The sequence below is a fragment of the Pimephales promelas genome, chromosome 2 (genome assembly GCF_988280905.1).
Source record: "Pimephales promelas chromosome 2, fPimPro1.hap1.1, whole genome shotgun sequence".
NCBI lineage: Eukaryota > Metazoa > Chordata > Actinopteri > Cypriniformes > Leuciscidae > Pimephales > Pimephales promelas.
In genome coordinates this window covers 38,645,166-38,667,265 of record NC_142770.1, presented here as the reverse complement: position 1 = coordinate 38,667,265, position 22,100 = coordinate 38,645,166, and the positions used below count along the sequence as shown (strand labels likewise).

Below are 22,100 nucleotides of genomic sequence, written 5' to 3'. Positions count from 1 at the left end.
TGGAAGTTAAAGAGGCCCAGTATTAATATCCCAGTCACAACTGATAATGCTAAAAATCAAGTAAATGCAGTGAATGAGGCAGGACTAGGCCCACAGATAGGGTGCTTTGCACATGTAGTGAATTTGGCATCACAGAAGGGAATCTCAGTCAATAGGATGGACCGCCTCCTTGGGAGGATTAGGAAGGTGGTTTCCTACTTCCACCGAAGCACAACAGCTGCTCATGTGCTTAAGACGAAGCAAGAAATGCTAAAGCTGCCTATTCATAAGCTCATACATGATGTCCCAACAAGGTGGAACTCCACTTATGATATGTTGGAGCGTTATCTGGAGCAGCAGGCAGCTATTTACTCTGCATTGACCGAGAAGACCCTGAAAAAAAATGTCAAAGACATCACCCTGTCTGATGATGATATGAGAGTGGCAGAGGAAGTCATCCAGGTGCTTAAACCCCTCAAAACCGTTACATCTCTGCTGAGCATTGAAACTTCACCATCTGTGTCAATGATCCTGCCGCTGAAAACAAAAATTCTACAATCAATGGCCCCAAGTGTGGAAGACAGCACCATTACTCAAGATGTCAAGGCTGCCATTAGAGAGGACCTGAAGCCCAGATACACTTCACCCCCTTCTCTGCAGGACTACCTTAATAGATCTACTGCCCTGGATCCAAGGTTCAAGTCCCTGTCTCACATGGACCCTGCCCTATGCCAGAGGACATACAGTGACCTCACCACTGAGATTGTGAGCAGTCTGGGCACTGAAGACTGTGATGAGGTAAAGAAAAAGAATATTATTTAAAAATGATAAATTTAAATCTAAATAGTTTTTTCCCCCACAGTAATAATGGCTTTGTTTCATTAAATGTTATTGCCACATTTTTCATGTCTATGAAACATAAATAAATAATAAAAAGAAATAATGGGTATAATTAATCAACTATTTTTTTTCTGCAGGGTCAAGCTGCAGAGCCAACAGGAGCAAACTTGGATACATCTCCTCCACAAAAGAAGTCGGCAATGGCTGAGCTTTTTGGTGAGACCTTTGCCAGCAAAGACATGGACAGCAAGACTCCTGCTGACATCATTAAAGAGGAGGTGGCATCTTACCTGGCAGCAAGCAGCATTACAGTAGATGATGATCCACTGACATGGTGGAAAAGCAATGAGTGTAAATACCCTCATATTGCCAAGATGGCAAGATGCTATCTCGCTGTGCCAGGCTCTTCAGTTCCTTCTGAGAGAGTGTTCTCAACAGCAGGGGACATAGTGACCGCAAAGAGGTCCACACTCTCCCCAGAAAATGTAGACATCCTTGTCTTTTTGAAAAAGAATTTGAAATTATAAGCTTAGATATGCTTTGCTTTCTTTCTTTTATTCTTTGATAATGTGGACAGGATTTTTTCATTATCCATATTTCAAGGAAGATTATGTGCTTCTGTTGCACATTAAGTTGTTTTTTTATTAATGTTCATTAGTCCATGTTTAAAGAAAGTCTTTATGCCATTTTATGTTGCACTTTAAGTTTTGCATTAATTAAGTTAAAAAGAAGATATTATGCCTTGTGCACTTTAAGTTGATTTTATATATTTTATTTTAATAGTTTAAAAATAATATTAAAAGTTTATTAAAAGTGTTAATAAAAAAAAGACAAAACTTTTGTTTATTTGTCTTTATTTTAAATTTTTTGCTGATCCGAAAAATGATCCGATCCGTGACTGATCCGAGGAACGATCCGATCCGTGAGTTTTTTGATCCGTTGCACCCCTAGTTAATAACAACCCAAATCTCAGATTATCACACACATAAGGCGTCTTTACACAGAAAAAGCGGCACAGAAACCAAATCTGAAGCGCCATAAAATCACTAAATGTGCATTTACACAGCATGTTTATTGCTTCTCTGATGCGGCATAAATGCATTTACACAGAAAACGCGGCAAAGAAACGACAGGCGTCAGTTTTATTAGCGTGTCAGGCATGTCATGTGTGTGTGTGTTTGTGTATGATTACACACGTCGACGACTCTGATCTTTTGCTGGTTTGTGGTTTGAGTACAGGACACTTTTACTGTATTGTCTCTTGTTGGCCGACATGTTTTAATTTGGCTAAAACAATATGGAGCTCGGCCTATATGTGTTGTCTTCCGCTTCTTGACTGTCGCGCCGCATGTTTGGTTGTCATGACAATGGCGTAGTTTAGAGCGGCACAAGTTCCCGCTCATTTACACTGAACCAAAACAATATCAGAGTCATCTTTGACACTAGCGGCTGAGGCGGGTCAGGCCGGCATATTCTCAGTTTGCTTTTATGCGGCATTGTGTCTTTACACAGAACTTTGAGCAGACACAGAGCCGCTTTAGAGCAGCCTTAACTCGGCTGTGTAAAGATGCCTATAGAGACAGTTCAAGGGGAAAAGATGAACATAACATTCATATTATTCTCACAATCAGTCACAACAGTATGAGCAGAATTACACTCATATTAAACAGTTTAAAGTTCAGAGACCGACAGAAACTGAAGCTGAATTTAAGACTCATTATATGGTGATCTCAGACACAATATCTATACATACAAACACACGCACACACAGTGTTACTGAACCAGAACCTTTACTTGTATTTCTAGCAAGAAATACAGTCATTTAAACTTTAAATGAAAATCTGATGATGAAATTCGTTAAGAATTATTCTTACTCTAGTGTCTCCAGTTTATAATGTGGATCATCCCTCAGATCCTCCAGCTGCTTCACTCCTGAGTCTCCTAGTTTATTATCAGACAGATTCAGATCTCTCAGGTGTGAGGGGTTTGATCTCAGAGCTGAAGCCAGAGCAACACAACCTTCATCTGTGACTCCACAATCCATCAACCTGTAGAGAATAATGACACACATTAAGCCTATATCCAGAGATAAACACAACACTTAAACAACACTTAAACCCGGGGGGGGTATGCCTACCCAAGGGGAGGACTTAAGAATACACATATGGCCCGAGGGGCTTCATATGGGGGAATCACTGGAGTCAACCTGCCGGTGGCTAGAACTTAGCTCCAGGAATGGCAGATGGCTTGCCAAGGGAAGACACATGCTCAGAGAGGCTTACAGTGGATAATACACATCTGAAAGCTACCGTAGGGAGCCGTACACACAGAGGCATCTAGCCGACGACCCAGTAATACTCTGGCGCCAGCGTCAGAAGTGCTGGAGGACTCAGGGCTTCAACAGAAGGCTCAGCTGAGGGAGTATCGCACTTATCCAGTCCGTGGAGTGGAATGGCGAGCAAGCGAAGACACCTGAGCGGGTCCAGTACTGGCCGGTTGAGCGAGTACAAGAGAGGACACAGGCTCCACTCTGAAGTTATAGAATCTCGCGAATGTGTTAGGTGTCGCCCAGCCTGCAGCTCTGCAGATGTCTGCTAGCGAGGCGCCATGCGCTAGAGCCCAAGAGGAAGCCACACTCCGAGTGGAGTGGGCCGTCACACCAAGGGGGCACGGTCGACCTTGCTGCTGGTAAGCTAAAGCGATGGTGTCCACTACCAGTGAGACAGCCGCTGCTTAGAGAGAGCCCTTCCCTTCTGGCTCCCCCCATGACAGACAAAGAGCTGGTCTGAGGTCCTGAAACACAGCGTTCTGTCCACATAAGTACGGAGTGCCCGTACCGGACAGAGCAGTGCCAAGGCTGGGTCTGCCTCCTCCAGGGTCTCTTACCGGATCTCTTAGCGCGGTCTGTTAACAGTGTTGCTTGATCGAGATCGGCTCGCGCTGCACAGATGTTGCTGGTCTGAACTGATAAACGATCCGTGAAGCACATAATGAGTAGCGCAGTTTCGTTCTGCTTTCATTCGCTTGCCATTACATGTTGCGCAACATTGTGTTGGCCGCGCCAGCACAAATTTTGCCGGCAGGAAAAATTTTCCAAGCAATCGTTCGGTTTATATGCGTACCGAACCGGAAGCCTCGAACCAAAACGGTTCAATACGAATACATGTACCGTTACACCCCTAGTAATAATAGTTATTTCCCTGAATTTTATTCCATTTGATTATACTTTATGAATTCACAGTGACAGTTTAATGTGAGAGTTGTGTATGATCTTACCACAGTGTCTCCAGTTTACAGTGAGGATTCGCCAGTAGATCAGAAAGCTGCTTCACTCCTGAGTCTCCTAGTTTATTATATGACAGATTCAGTTCTCTCAGGTGTAAGGGGTTTGATCTCAGAGCTGAAGCCAGAGCAACACAACCTTCATCTGTGACTCCACAATCCCACAACCTGTAGAGAACAATGACACACATTAAGCCCATATCCAGAGATAAACACAACACTTAAACTATAAATAACACAGGCAAGGCAAGTTTATTTATATATTATTTAAACTATGGCAATTCAAAGTGCTTTACATAGAGAGGAAATAATCACAAAATAAATGCAAGGAAAATTCAAACAGTAATTCAAAAGCTTTACATAGAAAGGAATCAGCAATTCATAGAGCTTTGCATAGAAAATAGACAAAATAAAAGCATGTTTAATAATGTATTTCTAAGCATTTTAAGGAACGTGTGTGTCTGTGTTAGGTCTGGGAGAAAAAAAAAACTATTCACCAAACTATCTAAATTTTTTTGATTATGATTTTAAAATAGATTTTTTTTATTCCAGAATTGATATTGATTCAAATTAAATTGCTTTATTGTTGTCGTTGCTTATAGACGAGCTTGACAGAAGTTCGCCACTCTTGCTACAACAGAGGATGAAACGTGTCGTTATCTATGAGTGCCGTAATATAAGACATAAGACAGTAGAGCTGCACGATTCATCTTTAAAATACTGTGATCTCCATTCAAACACACACACAAGATCTTCTTCCAATTCCTCTGTCTATTAAACCTTTGACCAAATCATACAGCGGCGGATCAGTTATTCACTGTGCAAACGCATCATAATATGTGAATGCACTAACAGCACGCTCCTGCACCGCAACACACACTGCAAACGGGTGTGAAACGGACGTTAGATCCACTACAGTTCTGAGAAACTTAGATGTGTTTTAGAACTCTTTTTTTCGTACAACAGCAGCACTCATCTTCTTTGTTTATTAGTGGATGCGGATGACCAGTCGTAGACCGGAAACTGATACGCCAACTTCTGACAAAAGCGGAAGTTCGAAACTACGGTTGTGCACATAGCCTATTGGATTTTCAGGTGAGATTCTCAATTCATTCAGTTAACGGATGCTCTGAAATCACTTCATACGTTTTCTGTATCCGATCTTGAAAAGACCAGGGGCCTCATGTATAAAACTTTGCGTAGATTTCATCCTTAAAGTGTGTGTACGCACATAAGGCAGAATTTGCGTACGCACAAAAGTTTTCAGATTTATAAAACCGTTCGTACGCCAGAACCTGCGCAGAATTCACTTTATAAATCCCAGTCAGCGGGAGATTATGCGCATGTGCGTCTCCTCCCCGAAATAACCATATATGGAGATTACAACGCCTAGTTTAAATATGCATATCCTCATCTGCATATCATTTGCATATGATTATTCATCCACGTGATACCAAGTTTAACGGTACAAGACGTTAGGAAAATATGAAATGCGGATGTGCCGTCACATTATTACAAAAAAAAATTTTTAGTAGCCTATATCCTTGCCTTGTTTTTGAATAAATAAATCAAATAGTGTTAAATACATTTCAGAGAAAGTTTTTCTCAATCTTTTCCACTGGCCAAATAGTATTTTTAATTGATTTATATTTTAATGGAAAGCGATAGACATGGTTGTGCATTATTTGCACGAAACAGTTCTCTCAGACAATCTCTAGTTAAAACATTAAAACACAGCATGCCAGAAGAAAAGTGTTCAAAAGCAATGAATCCACAACAAATAGGTATATTTCTATTTATTGAATATATATATATATATATATATATATATATATATTGTAACTTCTCAGTAATGATTTCATGTAGTTTAAGAGTTTAACTCCATTAATGAGAATGGCATATTTAATCTAAATGTTTATATCAGAAAACATAGTTTAAACCATTCTTTTATTTATTTAAACTATTATTGTGAATATGGACTGTATTTATGATTTGCACTCATAATGAAGATTTACGGTTTTACTCCATCTGCCGTTAGATTATAGGCTATATGTGCGTCAGTTTCACCAAACGGTCCAACGCGCGTGCTGGCGCGGTCATTTAAGAAGGGATGGATGTTTGCTTCAAGTGATGATAGGTTTGTGAAATTATATTTGTATTATCTTTCTGTAGATGTATAATTTTCTTTAGATTCTCTGTCTAATAGTAAGCAAAAAGACATTTGACTCCAGCTCACCATCGGTGTCGCCAAAACCCATAATCTTCTAAAAGAGTGCGTACACACGGTCAAGAGCATCCTTACGGTGCGCACTTATTTACGGCAAGTTTATTTTTTATAAATCCCGATGTGCGTGTGGAAAAATGCGTACGCATATTTCTATGCCCATTTTGTGCGTACGCAACGTTTATACATGAGGCCCCAGGTGTAAATGCCGTCCGAAACGCATTCGAGACGGATTTGAATCCGATCACTCAAACCACATCAGGAAGTAGTCTGGGCTGCATTCCAGACGAAATGCATCTGGTTGTTAAAACCACATATGTAAATGTTACTACTCCCAAAAATGCTAAAAAATAAACGTGTGAGAGCGTGTTATAAGCCATGTGTCATGTTATTTTAGTCAGATATGACGGCGCTGCGACACACATCACCTCAGATGAGCAGCTGAGCGCCTATCAAGCCAATGCGCCGCAATCTATCACAAATCAAAGTGAAAGTAAGTCGCAGATGATTAACACTACAATAAGTAAAAGTAAAGAAATGAACTGATCTTACCAGTTCTGTTCCCGCTCTCTCTTATTGCTGTCTTTGCTGATTTTGAAATTAGCCGATGATCAATAAAATGCAGCTCATATCTGTTGCTTTCGGTGACGTGCACTTCATGAATTCTGTAGCCTATATAGCACGGGAATTGAAGATCAGATTATATCCGTTTTGCAAAAACACATGTATGTGACCAGCTGTAAATTAAATCGTTTTGATAAATCAGATAGCAATCCAATCTGAGAAAACGCATGAAGTGGCCAGGTATAAACGTGGCGCGGCGCTGCGCTTCTCTTTCAGTGTGCGACCCCCTTTACAGATGTGTACTTCCCTCATGTTAAATATAAAATGCATCTCTGATATTTTTCTAACGTCTGGATAAACAGACGTTTCAATATATTGGTTTTAAATGGCCCTTACAGTGCAATTCGACTATCTGCGCTAAAATATCAAAGTAAAAGTCATCATAGCTTGCGTGGTGTAGTCAGCTCCATAGGTCAGCTCCCAACTCAACTGTGAAAATAGATTAACGGCGATATATTTTTTTATCGCCCGACAAGAGTCTCACGTTAACGCAGCACGTTAACGCCGATAACGGGCCACCCCTAGGGCTGTCGCGGTAACCGCAATATTGTAGTACCGCGCTTCTGACAAGTCAACCGCAGAGGATAGCACGTAACCGCAGCAACCGCGATAGTCACGGTTTTTTTTTTATAAGGCTATACCCTTCTTGTTTTGAACTTAATGCATGTGTATTGAATGTTAAACAAGTTCATAACGATAACAAGACTGTTTTTCATGGTGATGTGTAGCTTACAGGCTTCACACAGACAGTGAATGAAAGAGATCGGCAGAGCGCATCACGCGCTGCGCGTGCAATTGATCTTTCGCCGGCCCCTCCCACAAAATGGGCATTGTCCAATCACACATCATAGCAACCGTTACTGTGTGAGCTGTTTCGTCAAACAGTAAGCGGTGCGCCCATGGCGTTAGTAAATCGGACACATGATACCCCGAGAGATTGTCTGGAGAAGTTGTGTTTTTTCCCTTTCCAAAGCCCAAAACACAACGCGAGCGGTGCTAAAGATGTATTAAACAGTGTGGACGCCCCAATTCCAGTTAAATGTGTCGAACATGGTTAACTCGTCTCGCGTGCAGCGTGCGTGCGACTGAGATTAGTCAAAGAAGCACGGAGAAAGCAGATCAAGAGGATCCACAAAGGACTTACTGTACATTTTCTAAAGGGTTGTTAACATACCATAATATTCTCTGGGAAAATGAGCAGCAGTCAGCTAAGTTAGCAGTGCAGCACCGTAGACTTACAGTTTAGAGGACGTTCGCAACGGGGAAAGCATGAAGCTTACATGACAACATCAGTTCATATATCAATATCGTAACGAATAGAAATAACCTTAAATAACGTATGGTTCTCTGCCTCTTTCCGTCTCTTATGCATAACGTTAGTTACTTTTTAAACACGAAAATCGCATTCAGCATGAGCATGACACGCAATCGGTTGCTGTGGTAATGAACAACCTGCTTGTTAAAGCGAACGTGTACTCCTGTATCGGAGGCAAAATGAATCAATATGCAGCGCAAGTTATATATTTCGAACTCCAAACAATTAGCCACTGAACCAGTTTATAAAATCTTCAAGGCTGTGCTGGTTGCATTTGAGGTAACTTAGCATGGTCATGGGGTTTTTCTGATTTTTCTTGAGACTGGTAAGCATTAGCATCAATAGTAGTCATGTCTCATTCATTTCTTAATTTTATATTTGGAATAAATCCCTCCACCGCATACCGTAACCCCTTTTGCTTCGATCTTGCTTGATATCGCGGAGGTATTGCTCCAAAAAAGGTCACTGACACGCACGGGAATACCCTTTGCCGTCATGGCAATCTGTCGCGCTGCCCGTGTTTGACCATTTGTTTGACGGAGGTATCAACAGTAACTAAGGGGGCGGGGCTCGGCGAAAGGCTAATTACCTGCGTCTGTCTTTGAAGTCGTGAAAAGCTTGTCGTGTCAAAGGGAAGCGAAAAATTTGTCGCATCATCATTTTAACGTTCTCTTCACGGGTATTTTCCCATAAATCCGCGTCAGCAGCAGCTCTGGTCAGCATCCCACAACACAAGGAAGCCGAAATAAAATCAGTGAGTCACGCATTGAATCAATGGGTCTCTAATAAGTGAAGCATCGGCTTCAGCATTGCCTATGCGACGCATTGCTGCTCAGCTGAGCCTTGAAAAGTTGAATCTCAAAGTTAAAAATAAATAACATCTTGTTGAATCAGCTTTTTTAAACGTGTTCGTTGAATGAACGGTTCAATGACTCGCTCAAAGTCCGTTGTCATAACAAAATGCGCGCTGAGTGAAAGTCTTACAATGCGCATATACTGTAGACGCTGTTTAGTTTCGGTTACATTGGTTACTGAAAATGTCCTCGTTTTTGTCCACATCGTAAACATTATTTATATAGCAACAAAAACATATAATTAAATAAATAAATAAATGGCGGTAATACCGCATATCGCGCTATTGAGCCACTCAACATTACAGCAAGGGAAATTCCATAACCGCGACAGCCCTACCCACCCCTAATAATTACTATGTTGTTGTTTTTTTTTCGTTTTGTTTTTTTACAGTGGGTCATAATACATCATATCTTTTAGTTTATCAGTGCGTTTTGTGGTGTTAGGAATTTCTCTGCGCATTTCCGCACTAACTCAAAACATGCGTAAACCACCTCCTGAGCTGGTGTAGGATTTGAGCGTGCCGTACGCCAACGTTGGACGTTTGGTGTACGCACTTTTGATAAATGAGGGCCACTGTGTTTTGTGGGATAATAATATAGTGAGATGTAAATGTTCCTCTTCAGGGAGACTCCTCACCGCTGTCTTCTACCGCCGGCAGGATCTGACGGTTCAAGCAGGAATCTGTCGCTGAACCACCGGATGGGGCTTACGCCAAACATATATTGTATACACTATCTACATATTAATCCTTATTCACTCAGAGTCTTTATGGTAGAGATGATCTTACCCCAGCCTCTTCAGTTTACAGTGAGGATTCGCCAGTCCATCAGAAAGCTGCTTCACTCCGGAGTCTCCTAGTTTATTATATGACAGAATCAGTTCTCTCAGGTGTGAGGGGTTTGATCTCAGAGCTGAAGCCAGAGCAACACAACCTTCATCTGTGACTCCACACTCAATCAACCTGTAGAGAACAATGACACACATTAAGCCTATATCCAGAGATAAACACAACACTTAAACTATAAATAACATAGGCAAGGCAAGTTTATTTATATAGCACATTTCATACACTATGGCAGTTCAAAGTGCTTTACAAAAAAAGGCAATAATCACAACATAAAAGCAAGGAAAATTCAAACAGTAATTAAAAAAAATCATTATTTCTATGGAAAATCCCCATAAAACAGGGAAACCCAATGGTGTGTGTGTGTGTGTGTTTACTGTATTTGTAAACATTTAAAAGAACGTGTGTATGTGTGTGTGTTAGGACTGGGAGAAAAAAAAAAAAAAAAAAAAAAAAAAAAAAAAAAAATCGATCCACATAACTATCACAATTTTCTGGTTAAACTGTGATAGTTATGTGGTTAAATTGAATTGCTTTATTTTTGTAAAAAATATTTTAAAAATTACTTATTTTACATTTTTTTTGTTGCTTACAGACGAGGTTGACAGAAGTTGGCCAATGAAACGTGTCGTTATCTATGATTGTCGTAATATCCTGTTCTGGTGGACGTGTGGAAGCGGCGTAAGACTGAATCACTGAAAAGCCCTTGCGCTACTCATATGCTGAGAGAGAGCGATAAGACAGTAGATCTGCACTATTCATCTTTAAAATGTGATCTCCATTCAAACACACACACACACACACACACACATGATCTTCTTCCAGTTCCTCTGTCTATTAAACCTTTGACCAAATCATATCGCAACATTTTAAATCTGTGTTGGCGCTGCCGCTGACCCAGCAAGAGTTGTCATGAAACAGCTTAAATAGAAGTAATGGGATAAAAGTGTAAAGCACAAATCTAAACACTGATGTCTAGCGATCAAAATAGAGGAAGTCAGATTTTGATAGAAACAATCATCAATACATACAATCAACAATAGATATCATATCGTATCGGCACCCAAATATCGTGATAATATCAAATCAGCAGATAGGTGCATCATCCCAGCCTAGTGTCTATTTGCGTGTGTGTGTGTGTGTGTGTGTGAGTGAGCTTAATGTTTTGTAAACACTGAGAAAATTGCTTAAAGTTATTGAAACTTTAGAGTGATTGAGAAGCACAGATAAATGAACAATATGGAACGGGACGTGCTTGATGATTTAAAGCACATTAGACACACAACCGCCTGTCAGTGTGTCCCGCTTCCTGACGTTTGATTGGGCAAATACACACACAATTACGTAATAAACACACATCTTGCTTCTTGTGCGATCGCTCATTATTTGAATGACTTTTCACAACAGTTTGGAAATGATGTAATCGAGTCACATGACAATGGTAAGTGCTCGCGATCTTGTATATTAAGATATGAAGTATTTCTTATGGCCAGTTAGATTGGCATATGCTGTACTTCATGGATTTATGTATCATAAGTCTGAGGTGCCTGATGGGCTGATGGGCTATAATCCTGTACAGTAAAATAAATAAGAGCCTGGCTATGTGCCTATGTCTGGCAGGTAGTGTATTCGCCGCCATTCCCCGTATCAGAGAAGACAACTCCAGCAACACAACTTTAGTCAACTTTCCACAAAAGTAGACGATGGAATCAAAGGGGCTGTTTATACCTGGCCACTTCATGCGTTTTCTGTGATCGGATAGCTATTCGATCGTTAAAAGACCAGGGTGTTAATGCCCTCCGAAACGCATTCGAGACGGATTTGAATCCGATCGCTCAAATCACTTGAGGACGTGGTCTGGGCCGTATTCCAGACAAAACTGGACAAGTGTAAATGCATCGGGTTGTTGAAAGCAGGCTATATGTCATGTTATTTTAGTCGTATATGATGACGCGCATCACCTCAGATGAGCAACTGAGCATCATAAAGCCAGCGCGCCGCAATCTATCGCAAATCAAAGTGAAAGTAAGTCGCAGACGCTTAACACTACCATCTTCATTAAAAGTAAAGAAATTAAATGATCTTACCAGTTCTGTTGCCGATCTCTCTTATTGCTGTCTTTGCTGATTTTGAAATTAGCCGATGATTAATAAAATGCAGCTCATATCTGTTGCTTTCGGTGACGTGCCCTTCATGAATTCTGTAGCCTATAGCCTATAGCGCGGGAATTGAAGATCAGATTATATCCGTTTAGCAAAAACACATTTATGTGAGCAGGTGTAATGGAATCGTTTTGATAAAAATCAGATAGCAATCCGATCTGAGAAAACATGAAGTGGCCAGGCGTAAACAGCCCCAAAGAGACCGGCTTTTAGTTCATTCCAACCCCAACGCAAACTGTCCAGTGCCAGGCGTCGGAATAAGACGAGAGTCAACATCGGGAAGCTTTCAACAAACGGAGAGATCTCCGGTCTGCTCTAGGGCTCAAACGGGTCCAATACAAAGTAATAACTTGTATTGTTCATGAACGTGTTTCCATAATTATACAATCATACAGTAAGCACATAAAACAGTTCAATAAGGAAATAGATGAAAACAAAAACCGAAGTTTTCTACTACCCCTGTTTTCCCCTCTCACACACAGTGTGTAATTTACTCGAATGCCTTTCCTTTCATAAATGACCTGCAGATTTATAACTCTATTACCTCATTATGACTGTAACAAGAGATGTGTGCCGCACAGTGTGCGGCTGATGCTCCTTTGGTAATGAACAGCTCGTGAAAACGTGCGTGTGTGTGTGTGTGTGTGCGAGCGCGCACGCAGTTTCGCTTTTCGCCAGAGGGGGCGTAGTTCTGCAAAAACTCAGATACTTGCGTTTTGCTCTTTTAAAAACAAAATAAAAAATAAATAAATTAAAAAAACTGTAATATTATGAAATATTATATTCCAATGTAAAACAGCTCTTTTCTATGTGAATATATAGTAAAGAATAACCTCAAAGAATCCTGAAAAACAATTGTACACAACTGTTTTCAACATATAATAATAATGAAAGTTTTCTGAGCATCAAAATATAATTAAAAATTAAATATAATAATGATTTCTGAAGGATCATGTGACACTGAAGAATGTAATGAATGCTGAGACTTTGATCACAGGAATATCATTTTTAATTACATTTTGAATTACATTTTTAAGAATATTAAAATAGAAAACAGTTATTTTAAATTGTCATAATTTTTTATAATATTACAGTGTTTTTCTTCTATGTTCTTCTTTTCTTCTAGTGTTTTCAAACAAATACAGCATTGGTGAGCAGAAGAGACTTCTTTTAAAAACATTAAAAATCTTCCTGATGCAAAACTTTTGAAAGGCAGTGTGTGTGTGTGCGTGTGTGTGTGTGTGTGTTGTGATTTAATTGACGAAGCGAACGCAGTTTATTGAGAGCACAATCAAAAGTCATAGTCCATTAAAACAGGCAGAAGGTCAGAGGTCAGAAAACCAGCCCAAACACACACATCCAGAGGGCAAGACAAGAAGGAGAAACCCAGGGATTATTCCAGAAAGCGGGGTATGTGACAGACCCAATGGGTGTGTTTAAGGGTGAGTAAGCGGATAAGCTCAACTTTCGGCTCCACAAACAGAGGGAACGTTCAGGGTATGTAGTAGTAGTAAAACATTTCCACACTGAAGGCACTCTCTGTAATTTCACTGAGGTCTGAAAAATGAAATGACTGATATCACAGAGCTGATCAGCACAGCTCCTCAAAACTCTCCCACTGACTTTATCAAGCCCAGGGCTTTTATGTTTTTGGGTGGTTTGTAAAACCCTCAAAACAGAACCTTTATCAATGTGCAGATATTCCTCTGTTTTCAAACTAAAATAAAAATCCCTACTAATTTCATTAAAATCTTGTGCATCAAATCGCCTATAAAAGTCATTAAATTCATTATCTATCTCTCCAATAGCTATCTCTCTCAAAAGTAGCAATATTCTTTGTTAATCCATTAATTTATAATGTTTAAGAACTGTTGTAATGTTTTAGCAGTGATGCTTGTTCTCAGTGTTACTTACAGAGCGTATCTAGTTGCTGTAACCACAGGCATCAGCTTCTGAAGAACTTCATCTCCTGTGTTTTGTGGGACACTAATAGAAAATAAACAAGTTAATTAATAATGCTAACAATAATAACAATAATTCATATCATAAATAATACATTACACACTTTTTTTAATGAAACACTGCTTTATAAAGGACGTGTGTTAAAGTTGTTTAGTATCTATAACTGTAGAAGTCTCGTATTCAGCAACACAGATTTATTTTCTCTTTTTCTTGTCAATGTCGTTTGTCAAGGTCTATTAGTCTACATTTACACTACAACACTAACATTTCATAATGAACTCAGATAAACTCAGTGCCGACTCGTTTTCCAGCAGTTCTTCTACATGAACTGGAATGTGTGCAAAGGATTGTGGGAGATTGAAGAACACGAAGAACACACTTGATGCATCCTTCAAAATGATCTGAATTAAAGACACAAAATGAAGTCTGTCTTCAAAAGATCCTTCAAACTGAGACGGCCTTCAGAGGCGCTTGATGACGTGGCAGTCGAGATATGCAGCCTTACTAGGACACAGCCACGGTTTGAGAAACACCCGCAAATTATGGACAATATCCCAGAAATCAGTCTGAGCCCGTGATTTAAACACCTCTGATCTCTGAGTTTCTCTTTCTTCATAATGTTTTAGACTGTAATGATTGCACTCAGTGTTACTTACCCATCATTACTGCCTCCAATAAAGTCGTTTAGGTCAAACCTCTTCAGTGTCTCCTCTGAGGACAACAACACAAACACTAAAGCTGACCACTGAGACGAGGAGAGTTTCACAGCATGTAATCCTCCACGGCTCGCATGAGGTTGAGCTTCGTTGACTAGAGAAAGATCGCCCAGTTCATTCAGACAGTGAAACAGATTGATGTATTTCTCTGGAGAGGGATTCTCCCTGATCTTCTCTTTAATATAGTCAACTGTTTCCTCATTGTTGTGAGAGCTGTTTGCTGTCTGTGTCTTTAGTTCTTGTAAGAGACTCTGATTAGACTCCACTGACAGACCCAGAAGGAAACGAAGGAAAAGGTCCAGATGCCCATTTCTACTGTGTAAAGCCTCATCCACAGCTCTCTGATGGAGATCAGATAGGGACACTTTGCCTCCATTAGTTGGTTTGGTAATCTGGTCAAACACATTGATGTTATTGTTGATAAAGGAGAGATGCACATATAGAGCTGCTAGATGTTCCTGAATGCTCAGATGAACAAAGCAGAAGACTTTCCCCAGACACAAGCCCAACTCCTCTCTGAAGATCTGAGTGCACAATCCTGAGTAAACTGATGCTTCTGCCACATCAATGCCACACTCGCTCAGGTCTTCCTCATAGAAGATCAGGTTGCCTTTCACAAGCTGCCGATACGCCAGTTCCCCCAGTTTGACGATCATGTCTTCATCTTTCACTTTCTTCTCATAGTCCTTCTCATGTTTGATGTTGGTCTGAATGAGCAGGAAGTGTGTGTACATTTGAGTGAGAGTCTTGGGAATCTCTCGTCTCTCTGCTTCACTGCACATCTCCTCTAGAACAGTGGCTGAGATCCAGCAGAACACTGGGATGTGGCACATAATAAAGAGGCTCCTTGAGGACTTCAGGTGTGAGATAATTCTTTTAGCCAATCTCTTTTTACGAATCCTCTTCCTGAAGTATTCCTGTTTCTGTGTGTCACTGAAGCCTCGTACCTCTGTCACTCGATGGACACACTCAGAGGGGACGAGATCCGCTGCTGCTGGTCTGGAGGTGATCCAGATGAGAGACGAGGGAAGCAGATTCCCCACAATGAGGTTCGTCAGCAGCTCGTCCACTGAGGCTGATTCAGTCACATCACACAACCTCACATCGCTCTGAAAATCCAGAGACAGACGACACTCATCCAGACCATCAAAGATGAACAGCACTTTATACTCATCACTGGATATGGCCATTTCTCTGCTTTCAGGGAAGAAGCGATGAAGAAGATCTGAAAGACTGAGTGTTTTGTCCTTCATCAAGTTGAGCTCTCTGAAAGCCAGTGGAAATATGAGCTGGACGTCCTGATTCTCTTTCCCTTCAGCCCAGTCCAGGATGAGCTTCTGCACAGAGACTGTTTTTCCAATGCCAGCGACTCCCTTTGTCAGCACAGTTTTGATGGGTTTGTCTTGTCCAGGTAAAGGTCTAAAGATGTCACTGCATTTGATCGGTGTGTCCTCTGTTTCTGCTCTCCTGGACTGTGTCTCAATCTGTCTCACCTCATGCTCATTATTGATCTCTCCACTTCCACTCTCTGTGATGTAGAGCTCTGTGTAGATCTCATTCAGGAGTGTTGGCTTTCCCTGCTTTGATATTCCCTCACACACACACTCAAACTTCTGTCTCAGATTTGATCTCAGTGTGTTGAGGACTTCAGCAGCTTTAGAGTCATGGCTGGAAGATTACAATAACACATTATTACACAAGTCAGAGAAGTAAATAACCATAAATTACAACATTATTTGTTTGCAACACCTAAAATTATTTCCCTTCCTGCTCAGCTACCGTTCGGACGCTCCTGCTTACTGCTCCGTGCTTTGCTCTATCGCTTTAATATTTTTTATAAATTTTATCTCCTTTTCACCTAATTTTAACTTCAGCAAATCAGCACAGTGCTTAGACGCTGGGATTACTTAAAAAGTACTTCACACTTTTATTCTACCAGCCTCTCACTGCTTACATTCCGGGGAAGAGAAAACACAACTCCCTACATTTATAAGGATAAGAAAATGCCTCTTCTGGAATCTACTTGCTGCTCTAACTGCCACAGACTTTTACAAAGGATTGCAGTTCTTGAAACAAAGTTAAATTCGGGACCGACAAACCAGACGGAAGGCACAACAGAGCTCAGTCATGGACGCCCTCAGCGCACAGCCGGTGAGTCCCATGAATCTAGTGCTCCTCAACAGGCTATACTGACTGTAGAGAAACAAGCCGATCGACTTACAAATCGATGGCACAAACAGGGAGCGAGACCCAAAGGCACTCGAGACATCAGATTGTCACGAGCACCACATATTTCAGCAGTAGCTTCATCTACCCCAGATATGACTCTGACAAGGATTGCAACCACTGGTCTCCTACCACCGCCTATTCATCTTGAGAACAGATTTGAAGTATTAATGAATGAGGAATCCCTGAATTTGACGAATGTGATCGAACACAGACTGAGTCAGCCTGTAGCTAACGCTGATGCTAACCGGCGCTCAAGGTCGAGCAGACAGCGGCACTCAGCTCAGAGCACAGCGGGGCCCAGGACTCTGATAGTGGGCGACTCCATAATCAGAAACATTAGTAGCAGGGATACAACTACATGCTACCTTCCACAAGCAACAACTTCTGATGTAAATAGGGAACTTCAGAACATTCTGATGAAACATAAGACTGCAAATCGACTCATCATTCATGTGGGGAAAAATGATATTCATAAAGAGCAGTCGGAACTCCTTAAGAAGGATTTCAATTAACTTTTTGAAACACTTAAAAGACTGAAAGTTGAAACATTCATCAGTGGACCACTCCCAGCAAGAGGAACAAACAGGTTTTCACGGTTGCTTGGGCTCAACACATGGCTGCAAAAAACCTGCAACATAAAAGGAGTGAACTTTATTGACAACTTCAATCTTTTCTGGAGTCAGAGGCAACTGTTTCAACGGGATGGCCATCACCCAAACAAACTTGGTTCTAGAGTACTAAAGGACAATATCTACTTCTCCCTCCATCATCCTTCTGCTGTGTGTGCCAATCCATTCAACCTGAATGGCACTCACACACCTGGACACAGTATGAATGACCACAGGACTTCACTTCAGCACCTGAATGGACATATTGCTGACACATCACACAAGGACAATGATAACCCCACTCAGCCACAACAACAACCTCTGCTCACGGATACAATCTCAGCAGAGCCCTGCCCACAGAGCTCACCACAGACAGACTGTGACATATCAGAACTGCTCCCAGATTCAGCACCCAAGGACGACTTTCTGGAAAACAGCGAGGGAAACCAGGACAGCATTTTACACCCTCCAATAACACCAGAGCAACAGCCCATCTCACCTGACACGTTATCCGTCTCTCCAGCATCTCCACTTCTGTGCTTCTCAGAGAAAATGGAACAACTGGTGTCTGCTGGAACCAAACTGTCCCACTCTTTTGCTGCAAGCTAGGGGTGTAACGGTACACAAAAATCACGGTTCGGTACGTACCTCGGTTTTAAAGTCACGGTTCGGTACGTTTTCGATACAGCAAAAAGAAAGAAATGTCAGAGAAATTTCCTATTTGTTTAAAGAAAAAATATTTTTAAATAAGTGTGAGTTTTCCTAGATCTTGAAACTTTCAGGTTTATAAATGGGGGTCATCTTTGAAGGATGAACAAATAATGTTTTGGTCATCACATTAAAAATAACATTTAAATATATGTTTATTTATATAATATTTGAATTTTGAAGTGCTGGAAAAAGATGTGTGAAGTACTTGAAAGCATTTCACCATTCCAGCCAAACTGGTTCCAGTTAGTGTTACTATATTAAATCCATGGTGAATGTTGCTGGTCTGTGGACGTAAAGTACTAGTTCATTCACGGCACAATGTTTCTCCTGGTTTCCATGACAGCGCTGTTTGATCTAATTTACACCTGGTATTAAAATGCGATCTGTATCCAGATAAGTTATCCAGATAATAAGTACTGATTCCATTTACACCTGGCCACATAAATGTGTTTTTGCAAAACGGATATAAATCCGATCTTCACCTCCTGCGTTATACGCAGATTTATTGGATTGCACGCCACCAAAAGCAACAGATCTGAGCGGCATTTTATTGATCATCAGCTAATTTCCAAATCAGAGACATCAATAAGAGAGAGTGGCAACAGGCCTGGTAAGATAATTTCGTTTCTTTACTTGAAGATGTGTTAACTGCGTCTGTGACTTACTTTCACTTTTATTTGCGATGTTTGCACGTTGAATAGACGCTCAGCTGCTCATCTGCGGTGATGCGTGTCGCGTGTCGCATCTGACTAGGCTATAACATGACATAGCCTATATAACACGCTCTCACTCGTTTATTTTTTAGCATTTTTGGGAGGAGTAAAATATACATATGTGGTTTCAACAACCAGATTGCGTTTACACCTAGTAAAGATCCGGACACAATGCGAGCCAGACTACCTCCAGATGTGGTCAGGCAGATCCGATCACAACGCGTTTACACCTTGCATTAACATGCGTTTTTTATTATCCGGATAACTTATCTGGATACAGATCGCATTTTAATACCAGGTGTAAACGGGGTCATAGAGATCTACGGTTAATAACGGAGAAATGTGAATGCTTCTCACTAGATCTCGCAGCGATGTTATTACCTCAGTGGCGAATTCAAATGTTTTCTTTACCGGATCTCTTAGCGCGGTGTGGTAACAGTGTTGCTTGATTGAGATCGGCTCGCGCTGCACAGATGTTGCTGGTCCGAACTGATAAACGATCCATGAAGCACGAGTAGCGCAGTTTCGTTCTGCTTTCATTACGCTTGCCATTTGATGTTGCGCAACGTTGTGTTGACGCGTCAGCACGAATTTTGCCGGCAGGAAAAATGTGCCAAGCAATCGTTCGGTTTGTATGCGTACCGAACCGGAAGCCTCGAACCGAAACGGTTCAATACGAATACATGTACCGTTACACCCCTACTGCAAGCCCCCAGATACCAACCAAAAAACAGCAGGCCCCAAAACCACCAAAGCCTGTGGGCCCAGCTCGCCCTCTCCCTCCTCCTCCGAGAGTTCTTCGGCCTCTGCCACAGCGCAGGGCTCACAGCCTCCCCCATCGGCTCGAGGTGAACCAAAAACAACTGATACCAACTCTAAATGAAATACTTCGGGTCCTCGCTATGAAAACAATAACTTTATCAAATGTTTACAGAACAAGCGGGAACCCAGTGTGCCTGAATCTTTCTCTATTGCTGTTCATTTACATGATAGAAAATCTAAGGCCTTCAACAGCCGTACAGCAAACCCATCTAATCTGGTGCCTATTACACGCCAAACTAAGACTGCTGTGGGGACAAAAAGTAAGACTATAATGTTAGCACTTTTAAACATCCGCTCCATTAAAAATAAATCACTTCTAGTCAATGACTTAATAACCACATACAACCTGGATTTCATGTTTCTAACTGAAACCTGAACTGCGCCCTTGACACACTTCCCACATCTTTTTTCAAAACTGTGTTAAACTGTTTAGAAGCAGATCTCCTAGAAGTAGTAAATGCCTCACTTCGCTCTGGGAGTTTTCCGAACTCCCTGAGAACGGCAGTTGTCAAGCCCCTCCTGAAAAAGAGCAATCTGGATAAGACCATCTTAAGTAATTATAGACCGATCTCAAATCTTCCTTTCATAGGCAAGATCATTGAAAAGGTTGTCTTCAATCAGCTGAACAAATTCTTAAGCTTAAATAAATACTTTGACAATTTTCAATCTGGTTTCCGATCGCATCACAGCACAGAGACAGCGCTCATAAAGATAATAAACGATATTCGCTTAAATACTAATACAGGCAAATTATCCGTGTTGGTACTACTCGACCTCAGTGCTCAAATTATCCGTGTTGGTACTACTCGACCTCAGTGCTGCATTTGACACTGTTGATCACGACATACTTCTTGACAGGCTGGGAAACTGGGTGGGGCTTTCTGGGATAGTCCTAAAATGGTTCAGGTCATACTTAGAAGGGAGAGGCTATTATGTGAGTATGGGAGACCATAAGTCTGAGTGGACATCCATGACTTGCGGAGTGCCTCAGGGCTCGATTCTTGCGCCACTCCTATTCAACCTGTATATGCTCCCAATGAGCAAAAAAATGAACAAGAACCAAATCGCTTACCACAGCTATGCAGACGACACACAGCTCTACTTAGCCCTATCGCCTAACGACTACAGCCCCATTGACTCCCTGTGCCAATGCATTGATGAAGTAAATAGTTGGATGTGTCAAAACTTTCTGCAGTTAAACAAAGACAAAACTGAAGTTATTGCGTTTGGAAACAAAGATGAAGTTCTCAAGGTGAATGCATACCTCGACACTAGGGGTCTAACAACTAAAATCAAGTCAGGAATCTTGGTGTGTCTCTAGAGTCAGACCTTAGTTTCAGTAGTCATGTCAAAGCAATAACTAAATCAGCATACTATCATCTGAAAAATATTTCAAGAATTAGATGCTTTGTTTCCAGTCAAGACTTAGAGAAACTTGTGCGTGCTTTCATCACCAGCAGGGTGGATTACTGTAATGGCCTCCTCACTGGCCTTCCCAAAAAGACCATAAGACAGTTGCAGCTCATACAGAACGCTGCTGCCAGGATTCTGAGCAGGACCAGAAAATATGAACACATCACACCAGTCCTCAGGTCTTTACACTGGCTCCCAGTTACATTTAGGATTGACTTTAAAGTATTATTACTGGTATATAAATCATTTAATGGGTTAGGACCTCAATATATTGCAGATATGCTCACTGAATATAAACCCAACAGATCACTCAGATCATTAGGATCACATCAGCTAGAAATACCAAGGGTTCACTCTAAGCATGGAGAGTCTGCTTTTAGTTATTATGCCAGCCACAGCTGGAACCAGCTTCCAGAAGAGATCAGGTGTGCTCCTACAGTAGTCACATTCAAATCCAGACTCAAAACACATCTGTTTAGCTGTGCATTTACTGAATGAGCACTGTGCCACTGTTCGTCCGACTGTTACTGCACTTCATTTTATTCTAAATGGTTTTAATTTACTGTATTTTATTAGGGCCCGAGCACTAACAGTGCGAGGACCCTATTGAAACTGTTAGGGTTATTAGGGCCCGAGCACTAACAGTGCGAGGACCCTATTGAAACTGTTAGGATTATTAGGGCCCGAGCACTAACAGTGCGAGGACCCTATTGAAACTGTTAGGGTTATTAGGGCCCGAGCACTAACAGTGCGAGGACCCTATTGAAACTGTTAGGGTTATTTTTTTTTTTTTTTTTTTTC

The 22,100-nt window shown here is 41.2% G+C and overlaps 2 protein-coding genes across 2 annotated transcripts in view; one reads left to right on the top strand and one right to left on the bottom strand.

The window, feature by feature from the left end:
• The window catches only part of LOC120484832 (protein NLRC3), a 35,637-nt gene that overhangs the window by 1,551 nt on the left and 11,986 nt on the right, over positions 1-22,100 (bottom strand). The window contains exons 3-7 of the mRNA XM_089122474.1: positions 14,744-16,471; positions 14,040-14,111; positions 9,907-10,080; positions 4,096-4,269; positions 2,694-2,867 (exon numbers count right to left, since the gene is read on the bottom strand). Coding sequence (XP_088978600.1) covers positions 2,694-2,867; positions 4,096-4,269; positions 9,907-10,080; positions 14,040-14,111; positions 14,744-16,471 — 2,322 coding nt within the window. The remainder of the gene's footprint in view (positions 1-2,693; positions 2,868-4,095; positions 4,270-9,906; positions 10,081-14,039; positions 14,112-14,743; positions 16,472-22,100) is intronic.
• On the top strand, positions 81-1,346 carry LOC148997353 (E3 SUMO-protein ligase ZBED1-like). Its single transcript, XM_089122433.1, has 2 exons — positions 81-769; positions 964-1,346. The coding sequence occupies exons 1-2, from the start codon at positions 157-159 to the stop codon at positions 1,344-1,346; spliced, it is 996 nt and encodes a 331-aa protein (XP_088978559.1). The 5' UTR covers positions 81-156.